At 39.7% G+C, this 18,038-nt stretch overlaps 2 protein-coding genes across 2 annotated transcripts in view; one reads left to right on the forward strand and one right to left on the reverse strand.

The window, feature by feature from the left end:
* The window catches only part of LOC149948671 (uncharacterized), a 39,014-nt gene extending 21,384 nt beyond the window's left edge, over positions 1-17,630 (forward strand). Inside the window, exons 3-6 of the mRNA XM_090173762.1 lie at positions 15,398-15,500; positions 15,656-15,948; positions 16,026-16,548; positions 16,615-17,630. Coding sequence (XP_090029888.1) covers positions 15,477-15,500; positions 15,656-15,948; positions 16,026-16,548; positions 16,615-17,337 — 1,563 coding nt within the window. The 5' untranslated portion in view covers positions 15,398-15,476 and the 3' untranslated portion in view covers positions 17,338-17,630. The remainder of the gene's footprint in view (positions 1-15,397; positions 15,501-15,655; positions 15,949-16,025; positions 16,549-16,614) is intronic.
* Positions 2,512-7,190, reverse strand: LOC149948673 (uncharacterized). Its single transcript, XM_090173759.1, has 2 exons — positions 6,160-7,190; positions 2,512-4,223 (listed from the first exon to the last, which is right to left on the reverse strand). Exons 1-2 carry the CDS (start codon positions 6,994-6,996, stop codon positions 2,694-2,696), a joined length of 2,367 nt encoding a protein of 788 aa, XP_090029885.1. The 5' UTR covers positions 6,997-7,190; the 3' UTR covers positions 2,512-2,693.
* Positions 17,631-18,038: the final 408 nt, after the last annotated feature.

The raw sequence follows: 18,038 nt of genomic DNA on the forward strand, positions 1-18,038 counted from the left end.
ACAACAGAACCCCCCCTACCTAAGCAGTGCTTGTACTTAGGGGGGTGTTTTTAAATTCTTTAGTCAATTGCGGGTTAAATTATAGATTCAATTAGGTATTACAAAAAAAAAGAGAAATCAAGAGAATCAATGTTAAATGAGAACAGGTATTAAAACAATATCGAGTTATTTTTTACTAGTGTTTTTAGCTGGATTTTTAATTGATGAAGCGATTTTTCAGTTTTCAATTTTAAAGGCAGCAAATTGAACCATTTTGGTCCAAGATATTGTAAACTTCTTCGGATAATTGTAAAGTTTGCTCTGGGAATTTGCACATTTTGGTTATCAAGAAACCGGGTTAAGCATATTTTTTCATCAGATTCAATAGTATTGCGATATACAAAATATGCAGTTACTACTGCTAAAGTATAAAGTTGCGTTACATTTAGTACCGAAAATATATAATTTTACAGTAGAATAGTACCACTGTTTTTTGAGGCATATTCTAATTATTCGGTTTTGTAAATTAACAAGGGGGTTTAATATCATTTTAGTTGCACTGCCCCAGCAAATAATTCCATAGCTTAAAACCGAATTTACAATAGCATAATACACTGACCTTAATGTGTTGTGATTCAGTATATTTATCAGCTGGTACAGAGTGAACAATGAACATCTTAATGTATTCACAATTTTTTTGATCTGAACTTCCCATTTTATGGTATTTAGTACTATCTACTTTTTCAATAATATGGCATCCACAGATGTTTAATCTATTACCGTTTTTTATTAATTATTAACTTTCCATCTGTGGGTTGCCCACTGATCGTTATAGAAAAAGTAATTTAACATGTTTTAACAAGATTTAAACTTAAGAGATGTTCGTCTAATAGACATTTTAGATTATTGAGGCTGGTATTAGCTTTTTTATAAACACTTGGCCATGTGTCACCATAATACAAATTTACCATATCATCTGCAAAGGAGACTAACTTATCGGCATCAGTAGTATCACAAATCATATTATTATATTATGTATCGCTATAAAATATTCTCGGGTTTATACTATCCCGCGCACGCTTTTGGTACGCGTTACTGCGCGCGGCGGCCAAGTTGTCATGGTTACAGGCGGGATTTGGAGGACGCTAGTCGTTTTCCGTCAAAGTTTCAGCACAGAATACAAGAAAGTCAAACTTTAAGAAACAACCGATTAAGATTTTTTAACGTGGTTTTTGACATAAAATCTATTTTTCATCCTCTATACGATCACGCTAGTGATTAAGGCTTCCCCTTTGGCATTTAAAGTGAAAATATTCGTGAAATATTCTAAATTATCGCCATCGTCATTTAAAAACCCCAATTCGTAGCTTGCTCGTGGGTGTGGTTTGTGTCCGTTGCCATGGTGACGCGTATAGGTCAGCCATGACAATAAGACGCCCATAGAGTAGTGGCACTCCGTAGCTTTGGCCATGGCCGCCATTGTGGGCGCGAATTTTTTATGAATAGGAAAAAGCATGGGTGACGTCGTGTGACTTAGCACTGCCATTACTCTATGGCGGTCACTTCATTATTTCGCGGGATCGTGTGGCGTTTTGCCTCGTGATCCGTGACGTGCTAAGCTACGACGTATGCCTACGACGCTACCAATCGCGTTAATTTATTGAACGGCCTATTGTGGGACGTGATTTTTCTTTAACTAAAATAAGTACAAAATACGCTTACGCTATTAAGCAGACAATGAAAGGGCGTTCATTGCCGTTCGATGTTGCAAGTTTGCGATAGCGCCCCCTACACTGGAATATAGAGTAATATCAGTGTAGCACAACGTCACCCATGCTTTTTCCCATTCATCAAAAATTCGCGCCCACAATGGCGGCCATCGCCAAAGCTACGGAGTGCTACTACTCTATATTTACAAATAGCTCCTTCTATAATATAAAACCCGGATTATTGAAACACATATTTCTATTTTAATCATTTTAAATGAATCTTCCAGCCACTCTCCCGACATTGCTCTATTCTTAATTAAGAATAACGAAATAGCCAATCAAAAACGAAAGTACATTTATCTCCGATATTTTATAGATTTCCTATTTTAGCTTTACAAAAATGATTAATAATTGTGAAGTTTAAATTTTCGATCTTTACCTAATTCTAGAGATAATTTTTAAAGAGTTTCGGAATTTTTTAACATTAAAATTAATTATCATAACGTATTTAAGTAACTTACGTTATTATCTATGATTCAACTGATTTATTAAAAGTGGTACATCGGTACCAAGGTGTTTTACCATTAAAAAATTAGAAAGTTAAAGTTATTTTCTTCATTATAATATATTATAATTAACTAATTATAATTATATCTAAGAAGTGATGCGACTTTGAAGTTATAATTGTTCTTTGCTGCGAGAAAGATATCGAGGGGCTTAAAATGCGTTCGAACAAAGAAGAATTAAATGAAGGGGACATTTTTCTTCCTCAGAAGGAAATAGCTTTAAATGGAATAATATTCAATTCATTACGATGTCGAAATGACGTTTATTTTATCATTATATTTATATTAAAAAACCGTGAATTTCAAAATTCGCCTATCTTAAAAATAATACATTTGGTCGCGTCTTTTAACAATATCCCATCACCGTTTTCAGCCATTAAATAATCCTTTAAAAATGATAGGGGAGGAGCTAGGATGGTTAAAGTTTTAAAGAATATAATCAATTGTAAAAATTCCACTCCTGATTTTTGATGGAGACCAGTAATTTTCGGAGTTCGTCTTCCAGAGGGCGGTCCTCTTCTAAGCGAGGGTATTGTTGTCGGAAATCGTCGAAGAAGCGCTTGATGGTAGGTCCCACCGACGCCGGAGTGAGGCTTTCCTCCTTTAGCCGCATATCCAAACCCTGGATGGCGGCCATGATGGTACCAGCGGCCACTTGCTCAGTCAGTTCCAGGATGCGTGTGGCGTTTCTGGCAGCGATGGTTCCCATACTGACTTTATCCTGATTGTGGCATTCGGTCGATCTGGAGAAGGACGTGGTAGGCGTGGTTAAGTTGAGAGCTTCGGCCGTGTAGCTGGACACGCTGATCTGCAAAGCTTTGAACCCCAAATTAAGCGACGCCCGCTCGCCTTCCGCCCCGGTTAGGTTAGAAGGAAGGCCGTTACTAAACTTGTTATCGACCAAGAGAGCTAGTTGCCTGTCCATCAAGTCCGCGACGCTGGCGACGGCGTTCTTGAGAGAATCCATGGCGAAGGCGATGTGTCCGCCGTAGAAATGTCCTCCGCTGAGGGCCAGCCCACTTTCGGGGTCAAAAAGAGGGTTGTCGTTGACGCTGTTGAGTTCGTTCTCGATGTCCCGTCGCATCCAACTCAAGGCGTCCCTGAGAACCCCGATGACGTGAGGGGCGCAACGCAGGGAATACCTATCCTGAAGCCTGTAGTGGGTGCTTCTCTTCGGAATGGGATTCAAATCCTGGTTGATCCATTGACCAATCTCTATCTGGCCGGCGTGAGGCTTAGCGGACATTAGGCGAGGATGAAAGTGCTCTTTATTACCCAGAGTGGCCAAACTGGTCAGCGCGGTGATGCGGGTGGCCATTCTGGTCAAGTATTCGGCTCTCGTCCAGGCTTGGCACGCCAAAGCCGTCATAACGGTGGTACCGTTCATAATGCCCAAACATTCTTTCGGGGCGAAAACCAACGGAACCAAGCCGGCTTCCTTCAAAGCGTATCTGGTCTCGGTAACCTTTCCTCGGTAGTAGACCTTCCTTTCGCCGATCAAACAGGAGGCGACGTAGGACATGGGCAAGAGGTCCCCGCTGGCTCCGACCGACCCTTCCTGGGGTATCACCGGAATGACGTCCTTCTCTAGATAGCCGGATAACTGCAGCAACAGATCCACTCGAATTCCGGATAAGCCCTTGGCCAAGGAGACGAGTCGCGTGAATAAGATGGCCCGTCCAGTTTCGCGGTCAAAGTGACCTCCCAGAGCGCAGCCGAAGGAGTTAATCAAGGCCCTGGACAGCTCCCAGCAGTTTTCCTTCGAGACGTTGACGGTGCAGGAGTCTCCGTAGGACGTGGTCACGCCGTAAATGCGATGGTTTCCCTCGAGCAGACTGTCCAGCAACTCTCGACTCCGGTTTACCTTTTCCAGAAACGTTTCGTCGTTCGACAAAAATACCCGCCGACCTTTAGAAACCGAAATCACGTCCTCGATTCTTATTTTCCCGTCCGTCACGAATATGGGCAACTGAAATAGAAAAAGTATAACCGGATTATTATTTTTACTAGTTAAATTTTTCCGTTTGGCCGGAATGTCGATGAAATGGTCACAATCACGAAGAACGTTTCCCGATATTACTATTATAAGATCTTTCCAAGGCTTTTTTTCCGCACACATATTTTTGGCCGATGTTTAAACTTGGAGATAAATTGACATCTAGGTCATATCTGTATTTTGTTAGATTTTTACGATTTTACTTCCCCTTATTTTTTTCCCAAGAACCGATTCGTTTCGAATGACAGATAGGGCATTTTAAACGTCTCCAAAAAAGTTGAAATCTGAATACACCTCCGTGTTACCGCGTAAAGTAAACCAACCAAACGGTGTTTATACCTCGAAAGAAAGAAGTCTATTTAGTTAGGATAATTGTTTGTACGTACGCGTTGAAAACCGTAACTTCACCATTTAGCGTACGGGTTAAAATTTACCGGTACAACAAAAATATATCGTCAACAGTTAAGAAAATATCACGTATGAAGGTCGTCTGAGGGAAATAACGTTACGACACACGATGTGGATTGAATTACCAGCGTAAGTAACGTAATACCAATAAGTATGACAATTTGCAAAAATTCTCGCCGAACTGACTTTCACGGGATTTCAGCGCGTAATTCATTAGTGTTTAAATATGCGGAAGGTGAAATATACTATTACAAAGGATGATAATATACTACTCAGTTAAGTTGGGATTCCAAGTCGGAGCTGAGTGAGTGTCAGTGTCGAAAGAAGGTTCGGCAAGAAAATTAGCATCAATGGAATAAAAAGTGTCATACTTTTGTTGTTACGTTACTTATTTTATCAGTCATAAAGCCCTTTCTAAGGAAGCATTTTTACCAAGAACACACTTAGGTTAGTGATAACGTAAGAGACCAATAAATGATGATCTATTACCTAAAAAGGTCGACTTGTTCTCACTAACATAAATACGTTCTTGTTTATAACTAACATAGTTTAGCTATCCTCAAAATAATTTTGGGGAACTCCCAAGTACAATTTTTTTTAAAGAAAGGTATATTAGCACAAATTAAATTCGTTTATAGCGACACTTCGCTATACCGCCATCAGAAGCGCTATAACTCTAATATGGTTCTCAAAACATGCCACTTATTAGGCTTCACGTGTAAAATTTCGCGGTATTCGCCGTTTTTTGTCGACTCCTTTCCACGTCTTATCATAAGTATATAATATGTCTCTTACGAGATAAGTATTCACACAGTGGCGTAGCCAGGGGGGGGCACATGCCCCCCCGACACGTATGGTCGTACGTACAAATATTTTTATTTTTTTTTACTTTTTTTCAATGGTGTGCCCCCCCCCCCCGAAACAAAATCCTGGCTACGCTACTGATTCACATCCCTAAACTACTAATGCTATTCGCTTGAAATACTTCGTAATCCCCCGTTTATTTTGCTCGTTTTTGAATAAGGTGATTTTTAAATTTGAAATCGTTATGTGAAGTAAAGCACTCGGTAAATTTTGGGCTTTGATGCGTTTAACACATCCTACGATGGTACATTTTGCATTTTAAGGGCAACAATGATATACTTCTATCGTAAGATCATCTTATAAACTTCTGTTTCAACGTCATCTTACAGAAAACCTCGCTAGGGGCGATTTCCTTCCTGTGATGAAGCTCTCAGTGCGATATAGACCGTTCATCCGCTATACCGCTATCCACTATTGAAACCACGTGTTCTAAAATCCGCAATTACCATATAAGCTATCTCTGATTTACGTTTCTTTACTCTCCTCTGACCAACGCAGATACTTTGTAACTGTAATTATTGAACGTGCTAAACGGCTATTTGTAGGGCAAAATTGTAGGTCAAGTTTTCTTCAATTTTACGCTATGCATCTAGGCCGATTCGGTTTGTCAAAACAAATACCAGAAGTAAAAACTTACGTCATGATAATGTTTGTCATATCCATTAACCAATGGGAATTGGAGATTCAGATCCTCGTGGTCGTGACCGTTGGCTGCGTGGACTCCGTTTGATCCGTTGGCTGCGTGGACTCCGTTTGATCCGTTGGCTGCGTGGACTCCGTTTGATCCGTTGGCTGCGTGGACACCGTTTGATCCGTTGGCTGCGTGGACACCGTTTGATCCGTTGGCTGCGTGGACACCGTTTGATCCGTTGGCTGCGTGGACACCGTTTGATCCGTTGGCTGCGTGGACTCCGTTTGATCCGTTGGCTGCGTGGACTCCGTTTGATCCGTTGGCTGCGTGGACTCCGTTTGATCCGTTGGCTGCGTGGACTCCGTTTGATCCGTTGGCTGCGTGGACTCCGTTTGATCCGTTGGCTGCGTGGACTCCGTTTGATCCGTTGGCTGCGTGGACTCCGTTTGATCCGTTGGCTGCGTGGACTCCGTTTGATCCGTTGGCTGCGTGGACTCCGTTTGATCCGTTGGCTGCGTGGACTCCGTTTGATCCGTTAATTGCTTTGCTTCCTGTTGATCCGTTGGCTGCGTGGCTTCCTGTTGATCCGTTAATTGCTTTGCTTCCTGTTGATCTGTTGGCTGCGTGGCTTCCTGTTGATCCGTTAATTGCTTGGCTTCCTGTTGATCCGTTGGCTGCGTGAAATCCGTTTGATCCGTTGGCTTCGTGGCTTCCTGTTGATCCGTTAATTGCTTGTCTTCCTGTTGATCCGTTGGCTGCGTTAACCTTGGCCGAGCTTTTTACCATCGATTTAGGGTAGTCGTGTGCAAGGTCCAATCTTTGAAAACCGTCGAGGTTCGGCATATTTTAAACCACGAGATCGAAACGTAAGTGGTGTAATGAAATATTTTCAAAATAAAAACTTTTTGTAGTAAATTTTCCCGTATCTCGACCGGCCGCGCGTTAAATCTCATTTGAAGAATCGTGGAGACCGCCCCTGCTATTTAAAGCCCAAAAGGTAGCCGTACGAGTTTTCGAAAAACGCATTGTTAGAAATTTATAAAAATTCCCGCCCAGATAATTTCGCACGATTTAAATTTTTTTTCGGACGCATTTTGGAACAGGCTGGGAAATATTGTATCGCAACACTCATTATTGTTATTCAGCGGATAAGCGTGTACATTTATTGCGTTTTATTATTTATTTAACAAGCTGATTTCCCTTAAGGTCAGAGCAACGACGACGCCGGTTCTTTACGCGTTACTTTGGATTTTCTAAATTATTAGTGCTCGGTCTATAAAACCGGGTGGAAAAAAATTGTTTTTTTCTCGCGGCATTTTTCACCTGTTGTTTTTCTGTTAAAAACAGTCTGGAAAAACGTGGTTTTTTTCAACATCTAGTGGCAAAACTCAATAAAAAATAAATAACAAAAGCAGTGATATTCTTCTATTCTATTCACTCTTCTTCTGGCTTTTCTTCATCTCTCCTATTTGCAATGACCAAATTAGTCACTTCATAGATATAGCAATGATTCATTTAGCCTGAAAAGGGGTATTTTTTAACCGGTTTTTCCCACATGTCCAACCCTGTCTAATATCTTACGAGAGTAAATGAAATTATACCCTCGTTGGCTCGTCGCAGTTTTCAATGGGTGGCACGCCTGGACGTGTAATACTTATATTGTGTAGGATATAAAATTAATGGTATAGGCACTATTAGGCAGTATTATATACGTCATTAGAGCCATAGTCGGAAGTGATTGGTTTGCTTTGGTGCGAAAAAGAGTACACTTATTTGTTATTTTTTAATTCGGTGGATACATTTCGCTTGTTCTGGCATTTAGGAGTAGGCTTAAGAAGAGTAATCCTATGACGTCATTTTACTCCAATTCTGTGGTGGATTCGAGTTGGGGTAAAACAATTTTATCAATTTATTGTCTTTACTCCTGCTTTTAGGGAAGACTAGAAAATGTAACTCCAATATTCTGACCTTGTCCAATTTTTCACCAGAACAAGCAAATAGTTCAATTTAGCGTAAATCGCGTAACCTTTTGTAATCATTCGCGCAATCGGTGTAAATAGGAGTGAACTGAAGTTTGCTTAAAACATAAGTCTGCCACTTCAAATTTTGTTGGTAAAAAAATGAAATTTCCCCGACTTATTTGCCAGAGCATTTAGGTTATAATTTCCACCTAACACAGTATTGCTATTCGCCAAGTTCCGACGTCATACTTCAAGCCTAACCTGGTCCCTCTCGAGGTTGATATAAAAATAAACTAGATCTTAAACACGTTGTAGTTTAATTAAAGAAATTAAAACCATCTCTAGATTCGTTTCATTTAGCAGGCGACAGTTTCTAAACGAATGTACAAAGTTTTGATAAATAATAGTTAAGAAATGTATTTAGGGAAGGTGACAGTGTGGGATCGGTTGAATGCCAAACTTGCGTTGCTCGAAAAGGGTACGTTGTGTAACTGCGAGTCATGAATAAAGCCGCGAAAGGCGTAATACTTTTTGAAAAATTTGTAATTAAAATGATAAACCTTAAATTTCCGTCTGAAATCGCGAAGCAACATTCGATATCAGCCAGTTAGTATGCGTCGGCGTAAAGACGTTTTAGGGAGCGCGCTAAATCTCGCGTCCAAATCTACCGCAAATATGAAGTTTATCACTCTTCCTACATTGTTTAGTTTGGTCTATTATTGGAAAAAGAAATTCACAAGAAAATCGAGCGGCGCGTAAATTATCGTCTTTGTTTGAGTGAGAATTAACAAGTTGGCAAGCCAAAATATATCTCTCCTCGGAAGAATGGTTTCTAGTGGTATTCATTTCTCGAGATGACCTTTAAAGATAAAATTTTAATTATAATTAAAATAATTGAGGCGAAACAACCGATTTTAATTTATTCAGAATATTATAGATTAAGTAGTTACAACAATGAGTTAGACGTACTAAAACAATGCACAATTGAATTTAACCCTTTTTACAGTACAAGTTTATCAGTTGAATATAATACGAAGCAAATTTTAATGAAAGCAATATCTACAGAGGGTATTTGTATTTTTCTCGCTTACGACATACTTGCCGCATCTTTAACGCTCATTTTATTTCAACACTCGCCCTTGATGAAGATACCGTAGAATAGTTGCCGTTGTGACACATACCGCGTGAAAAAGACCAATGCCGTCCAATTTCCAATATCATATAATGACTCGCACACCCAGGAAATCCAAATATCCGCACCAAATGTATTAACAAGAAGCAAAAACCTTACCATCAACAAAGCACAGAGAGCCACTTGTTTAAAGGACCGCTCGTATATCAATAAACGTTATATAAACGCCTTTGCATTAATACAACTACATTTAAGTCGATACGAAAACCCGTAAATAAATAACAAAAAACTAACAAAGTGGACCACCCACAGGCTCTACCCTTTAACCGTTTATCTCTGCTGACTGCGCTAAAACAAGATTTGACCTTTAAATATTCATACGTAAAAATGTAGACTTTAAAAACCATTAATATGCTCTTCCGCTAAGCTGAGTTTATAATTTTTTAAAGAAGTGGTAGAACATTCGCCTGTCATGCAGGAGGGCTCGGGTTCGAAACCTGGGCGGCGCGTTCGTTTTTAATCAACAGAGAAGACGCTACATTAGAATATCTTCGATGCAATAATTTAAATGGAACATGAAATTTAGTTCTATTTTAATAAAAACCGAAATTTAATACTCTGTTAATTTGTAATAAACGCTTCCGATAAAGCTGGGTCTAATTTTCGATGAAGCGTAATAAGTGATGGTGGTTCTTTGGTCTCGGGTTCGAATCCCGCGCGATGCGATCGCAAATTGATACTAAGACGAATACCGTAAACAATTGGTGGAAACCCTGCTATTTGGACGTTGAGACGTTTATCGTAACCCTCAGCACTCGGTCCGTCCCAAAAGTCAATAAGAAGAACTTAGAGAGAAAACTCCCATACATACAAAACGCAAACACAACACACTTAACACCCACAACCGCCATAACACGAACTCAACATTCCCACATTACGCATAAACATTGCAATAACAAAATTTCCAATAAAATTGAGTTGGAACCGTCACGATGTTGAGCGTTAACGAAAAAACAACCAAACCAAACTGCACCAACCGCAAATTTATCCGTTAACGCTCACCGTCAGACGGTGGTTTTGCCAACCCTTAAACTGCAAATACGGTTTTTCGACTTTGCTCCGGTAAATTGTTTTGGACTTTGCCCCGGTAACGCGTTCGCAGCCCACAGACAGACAGACACACAGACAGACAGACAGGCACACACACACACACACACACACACACACACACACACACACACACACACACACTCACACACACACACATACACCCACACACACAGACACAGAGAGAGAGAGAGAGAGAGAGAGAGAGAGAGAGACAGACACGATGATTGTATAACCCCTCCTAGGGACATAGTAAAAATAGTAAAAATAGGGGCAAAGATTGAATATTGAGTGAGAGATGATAAGGAGGCGACGAAGAGTAAAAGTTCGAGAGATTGGCGAGCTTCGAAAACCGCCGTTTTACAAATAAACAAATTCGCTAATTGCGAATATATAAATTACGGGACCGCTCTCCGCGATAACACTTAAACGGACCAAGTACATTCCAATCTTTTCTCGATTTCGATTCTAATCGGTGATTTATGCGCATTTAATGATATCTGGGTTCGTCGAAAGAGATCAAACGTTGTTACTCCTAAGTGTTTAGGCGAGCATATCGGGAGTGAGTAATTAAAGTGTAAACATTATAAAAGGAATTCAAAATTGGTTTGCGCGTGAAAATATCTCTACATTAAGAAGCTCTAAAAAATAAGCCGTGTATGTTCGCAGTAGACACTTTGGAAACGTTTTAAAACTGTTTCGAAAGACCAAATTGTAAAATTTTGGTGTCGAATGTATTTACATAGTATGAACGCGGCTATAGTGTAACGTAGTAAAAAAACATTATTTCGATATCGGTCAATCATGCGATTCCAACCCTGTCATGGAGACTAGAGCACGGCAGCCACAAACGTGCCGCTAATATTAGATACATTCCCGAACTATTAATTATCCTTTTCATTTTACATACGTGAGAAACACATAAGCTGATATTAAAATATTCGTTATCTAACGGATTTACGATAGTGGATGAATTTTAGTGGCGCCATCGTTTGTCCGATAACGTTAACTTATAAGGTGCTTTTTAAATATAATTATTCATAATGATTCGTAAAATAACTAATTATTTTAGGCTTCTTGTGCATAACTCAATAAAATAACAACCGTGTTTATTGTGCACAATATTTAATAACTATAAATAAAAACTTTTATTTTGACTAAATATTAATTTAATTCCTAATATTTATAATATTTTAACTTTAAGATAATTTACGAAGCACCTTCATAGCTTCTAGAAACTGACAACAGATGCCACATCACTCCAATTAAAAAAAAACTATTTTTGTTTTTACGATGCGAATTTCTGTGTTGCACCATATAATAGCATTATATATATTAACACAAAAACCAGCGGATTATGAACTTCTCAAACTGGCTACGTTGCTCTATTTACACTGAAAAGGCTTATTTATGAAACTTTTGGGATTCTAGAAAATATCGTCTGCAGCTAGAAGTGCTACTAGTGTGGATGTTACGAATAATTTCTTCAAGTACCAAGAACAGTGGCGGCGGAATAGGGGGTACAGGGGTACATTGTACCCCCCCCCCCCCCAGATTTCACTAGGTGGGTGAAATGTATGTATTTGTACCACCCAAATTGCAGTACAGTAATACTACCAATTACTACAGATGGCCCATCTACATAACTGTCCTCCCCCCCCCCGCGCGTTACCAAGTTGGACGCGTTTGCTTGTTTGTACCACCCCCCCCCTAAAAATTAGCTTCCGCCGCCACTGACCAAGAGTATGGGAAGTCAGAAACCCGCGCATACTTTGAAGCTAAGGTTTGTCCGCTGTCCCACGTTTCATGGTACACGCGAATGCCAGCTATATTTACGTATTGCGATTAAAAGCAAACGAATGACGGATGCCAGGATGGTATTACGGACTTATGCTTATACGCGTTGATAAGCATTTGGTCGAAAGTTTGGCCGCCTAGCAGCCGAGTTATAAATTGAATGGATAAAAGCTGTCTGCTCATTCAAAATTATCTCGATGCAACGGCTGACCTTTTCATCCTAGAAACACTTAAAATAAAAATCCAAAAGGCGTCCGCTGTTTCCCGACTTCCTAACGGATTTAGTTGAGAGATATTAAAGATGGCGTTATTAAATGAACTGCAAAATGTGAAGAAAAAAACGTTTACTAGAAGCGTGGATGTTGTCGAAATATTTATCAATCAATTATTTAAAAAAAAAATCCATCTATCGTAAACGGGTCTATGAACTCGATTCTCTCTCACCATTTCCGGACGATCTTATTGAAACATTTTAAATTTTTCCAAAATGATTTTTTTCGTGGTAACCGCTTAAAGAAAGCTCGGGTTACAAATTATCCGAGATAGCGACGATAAAAAAATTATTCATCTAATATACGCTCCCGATTCCGCAATTGCAAATAAAATGTCCTTGAAAACGTGCAAATTCGTGGTCGAAAGGGGAGCGGACGACTTCGAAAACCGAAGATTTACATTGCCGCTATGGTTATTTTGAGTGCGAAACTAATAATTTGACATCGAACGCTGAAACTGGAAATTACTGGCGCTAATCGTAATCAAGACTACAAAAAAAAAAACCCCGGATGAAGAGGAAGTTGAGGCTCTAAAGAAGGGTTGACAGCCTTTTACGACAGTAAATAATTTGTTGATTTACGATGTAGCTTCGCGAAATTAACTGATTTGAGGCTTTCAAATCGTAGAATTTCGCCAAAAATGAAGCCACTACTGTTAAATTTTCGTTTTAACTACCCAGTCAAGGCTCTCTTATTTATGGCCTCAATAAGTTGCCTGTAATTTGCATATTTCTTTTTAAAATCTAGTCTGACTAAATTCATTCATTTTGATAAACTAATGATACATTAAGTGACTTCCAGTTCGGATTGCGTAGCCAAGTTTTCAACATCGGAAAAAATTGGATTTTATTTAAAAAACGTGATCTCATCTTTTACATAACTACTTATTATTAAAAAGACTTTTCGAAGCCGGTACGCATTTCGGAATAGCGTGGCCGTTTTATAATGGCTATTGCGTTCTTCTTTGGGAAATGGCCAAGCTAAAATTTAGGATGATAATAATAATAATAATAATCAGCCATGGGCGCCCGCCTTTATGAGCTATAAATGCGCTAATAAAGGTATGAAGTTCCTTCCCCCCCTTTGACTAAGTATGAAGATTGCCCCCCCCCTTTGAAAACTTTCTGTGGGCGCCCCTGTAATCAGATAAGCTAATACCCAAGGCACCACCTGAGGCCCAAGTCATCTAGCAGCTTTTGATCCCTTAAACAGGTGGTCGGGTTACAATGTTTAATAAAAGAAGTATATCAAATATATATCACGAGAGAAGTATCGCTTCTCAGGCACAACACTGATTTTTCAAAGCACATCTCCGACAAAAACCAGAGTGCGGGCGGAATAGATAATTTGTTTTATTCCAAAATGTCACGTTACAATTAAGTACAGATATATAAAAAATAATATTTTGCGACTTATTAAAACAATTCCATCGGTAAAATATGGTTTATTAATAAGTTCAATTTCTACATTTACCATCATTATTATCCACCACATTTTGAAGGTAAACTTTTATAGCCTATACTCAGTTGCGGGTTAAGAAAGGCAAAATATCTAGTACATTTGGCGGAAAGATATTAGCACGACTTTCCGGTAAATTGTCGGCGGGAATTTCGAATTTCGAATATTTTCTGTTGAGTTCCTAAAGGGTCCTACGTGTGTTATATTAATCCATTTTAGAAATGCCTATTGCGTAAATTTTAAAGTGATCAATAAATATTTAATGTAGATTATTATTTTTAAGCTAGATTAAATCGAATTTTTAGTATTATTCTCCTAAACAATCATAAAATCGCACGTTTATGTACGTCAACGTGGTAATTTCGGCATTACCTGTTTTATACTTACCCTGGACTCGTCAATTTTTTTAGAGTGCTTCATTTGCAGAACTAAAAATTAATTATTACAATGGTCTTTAAATCTAATTTATGTTAATTAATGAATTATCACTTTGAAATATTACGCACTAGACGGAATTTTCCGAAATTATATAACGCCCGCTGGTATACTTAGACCAAATTGGCCAAATCCGAAATTCCCGCCACCGATTTACCGGAAATTCATGCTAGTATCTTTCCGCCAAATGTACTAGATATTTTGCTTTTCTTAACCTGCAGCCGAGTAAAGATGTATATTTTTGTCGTCAGAGAGATACATCTGTTAAAACCGAGTTAAAGTCATCCGATATTGGAACCCCAAAAGCGCACTAGCTACCTTCGAGATTCGACGCTTAAAGGGAATATAACCTCCAACGCGACAAGCCACTAAGCAGCGCCAAAAATAGAAGAAGCCAGGGCCGGATTAATCAATAGGCCGAATAGACCTGGGCCTAGGGCACCAAGCCTACAAGGGGCACCAAGAAGGTTCGAAAAAAATAAAAGTACAAAACTTTAATAATTTGCTTTTCACTAAATATTTTCCGGAGTAATTTTAGTAAATGCGTCCACCCCTATGAACCAAACACGTTTGATTGTCACATTCTCTGACGGACTGCCGTCTAGCTCCTGACGACATACTAAATCTGGCAGCAAAATGAATTTTCCTTCCATTTCTCAATTATAAATTGAGGAAGCGCCTAGCTCGCTTCGCTCACTATTGAAAGGGGGCACCAAAATTAACTTGGGCCTGGAAGAAGCCATAGTAGGCAGCGGACAATATCGGAATTCTTTGCGGGTGAAAGAATACCCATTTAAAGGTATTCGTATATTTGACGAGTGACGGACGATATACGAACAGAGTAGTCTTATGGGTGTCGTATTTCAACAAGATGATATCGCTCAATTTAATTTGTAATAGAATGCAGTACGAACAGACTTGGCAAAATTTCCCTTGAGAAATGTTTGGGAGGCGGAGTGGGTAGGGTGGTTAGGAGAGGCGAGGATTCAAAGTGGATTTGTAGATTGGGTCATGATAAAATAATGTCGTCCTTTGGTATCTTATCGCTTCTTTTTTGCCACACTTTTTCTTCAACTTCTCAGTATAAAAAGAAAGCCCGACTCTTCCGCTGACCAGACACGTTCACCGATTGCGAAAGCGAAAATAGCCGAGCTTGACAAAATGGATAATAACCACGAGAATTCAGTAGGCCACTTTGCTCATCGCGAACTTTTTCGTTCCTTCGCCTGCCGGATAATGATGCCTTCATTTCTTCAATTATTTTTATAATTTATTAAAAAAATGGCAGATTTATCCGGAAAGTGAAAAGCGTAACGATTTAATTATTTAATTTCGTCTAGGTATTTGTTATTGATGGCAAGAGAACCGCCACTATCGAGGATGTCCTGGCTGTGGGTCGTGGAAGGGAGGTCAAACTGTCCAACGATTCCAAGTACCACGATCTCTTGCGTGAAAGTAAAGTCGTTCTGTTGGAGCATATGGAAAGTGGGAAAAAGGTTTACGGAGCGACCACTTCGTACGGAGATGCCGTTACCACGGTCGTCCATTACAAGAGATCGATCGAGCTGAATTTTGCCGCTCTTTATAACTCCGGATGCGGAATTGGCGCCATTTTCCCCGAAGATACGTGCAGGTATAGTATTCGACTTTTTTACAACACCTCTTCTCTCATTCTAATCTCTTAAAAATTAATTTTTACGAATTAACCAGGGCTATTATGTTCGCTCGATTATTGTGCATCTCCAAAGGTCATTCCGGGGTCAGTATCGATATGCTGCGTCAGATGGAATTGTACTTGAAGAAGGGCATCATTCCCGCTATCCCGGAGGAAGGTTCCGTCGGGGCCAGTGGCGATTTGATCCCCATGTCCTACATCGCCGCGGCCTTGATTGGAGAACGACAGGTCTATTACAAAGGAAAGATTAGGGACACTAAGGAGGTTCTGGATGAGCTGGGTATCAAGCCGCACTCTTTCGGACCCAAGGAAGCTCTCTCCATCATCAATTCGACTAACGTCATGTCCGTGGTAGCTTGCGAGGCCTGGAAACGTTGCGAGTATTACTGCAGAATGGCAGGACGAATTACGTCGCTGATAAGCTTGGCCATGTTGGGGAACAAGGAACACTTCCATCCCGAATTGTTTGCCGTTAGGCTACAGAAAGGATCCGCCGATGTTGCCAACTGGATTTATAAAGATTTGGCTAGCTACGCTTTCAGACCTGACAGGCTTCAGGTGAGAATATATCTATCCTCCGCGACTTTGGGTTGACATTATACTTTACGTCTTTTACTATCGCAGGATCGCTACTCTATTCGTTGCGCCCCTCACGTTATCGGAGTATTGAGAGATGCCTTGGTCTGGATGCGAAGAGATATCGAGAACGAAGTCAACACGACCAACGACAACCCCATCATTGACGTCCCCAACCGTGAGATCTATTACGGTGGTCATTTTTACGGAGGATACATCACTTTCGCCATGGATTCGATGGTTGCCGCTGCCGTCAGCGTGGCGGACCTTCTGGAACGTCAAATGGGTCAGATCGTCGACTACAAATTTAACAACGGATTGCCTCCCAATCTCTCAGGCGCCTCTCCGGATAAGTTACCAGTTTCCCTGGCCTACAAAAACCTTCAAATTGCCTTGTCCAGCTATGTAGCCGAAGCGTCCAAACTAACTATTCCGACGGCGGTTTTCTCCAGATCTACCGAAAGTCATAACCAGGACAAAGTCAGCATGGGAACCATCGCCGCCCGATACGCCCTTAGAGTCATGACACTGGTCGAACAGGTGACGGCCGGGTGTTTGTTGTCCGTCATCCAAGCCATAGATTTGCGTCTCCGAGATAAGCAGCTGAAGAAGGAGGTGTTGGGACCCGAACTGGGCCGCTTCTTCGACGAGTTCAGACAAGAGTTCAAGAGGATGGAGGGAGACCGGGATTTGGAAGATGACCTGAGGAGATGTATGGCTCGCGTTCAAGAGCAAAAGTGGCAACCCTATTACGAAAGCAGAATTATATAACTTTCTTTACTTGGTTCTTTTTGTATTATATTCCAAAATTTATCATTAAAATAAATATTTTTACTTGTAAGAAATTAATTTCGATTTTTTTGTAAAATAAACTAACCAAAGCTTGATAGACTATAACTTAATTTGTATCCTACTTTATTATAAAGCCCTGTACGCGCTTGAAAGACTGCTAGGTCACGATCTTCGTAGTCTTTTTTTTGCCAATGTTTGGTGATGCGATAAAAAATATTAATTATCGGGCCTTGTTAATGTTAAAAAATAAAATTTGAAACTCATTTTTTTATTAAAAACCAATAAAATAATACTTTTGATATCACAGTGGTAGTTATATTAAGTATATGAACATTTCTTTCGATTTAAAAATAAGTCAAAGAGCGGGAATCAAATTTTTCTTAGGGATTTTAAAAATTGATTTCAGAAATCAGAAATTGATTGAGATTTTCATTTTGAATTCTGGTTTTGGAACTGATTCTCACTCAGATTTCGCGATGTTCAGTTTATTTTCATATTTCTAAAATAATTCTTCTCGAGTGTACGGAATTTTTACAAATGTCGAACCCCTCGGTTCGAATCAAAGTGCTGAAGCGCTTTTGGTTGAAGTTTATTTAATAGTTAATCATCTTCAGACTTCAGGGTTTGTTTTATAAGACGCCAACTTAAAAACAAAGGTCATAACACCAAAAAAAAACTTC

This window comes from Leiobunum rupestre, chromosome 4 (assembly GCF_980474605.1).
Source record: "Leiobunum rupestre chromosome 4, qqLeiRupe1.1.hap1, whole genome shotgun sequence".
NCBI classification, from domain to species: domain Eukaryota; kingdom Metazoa; phylum Arthropoda; class Arachnida; order Opiliones; family Sclerosomatidae; genus Leiobunum; species Leiobunum rupestre.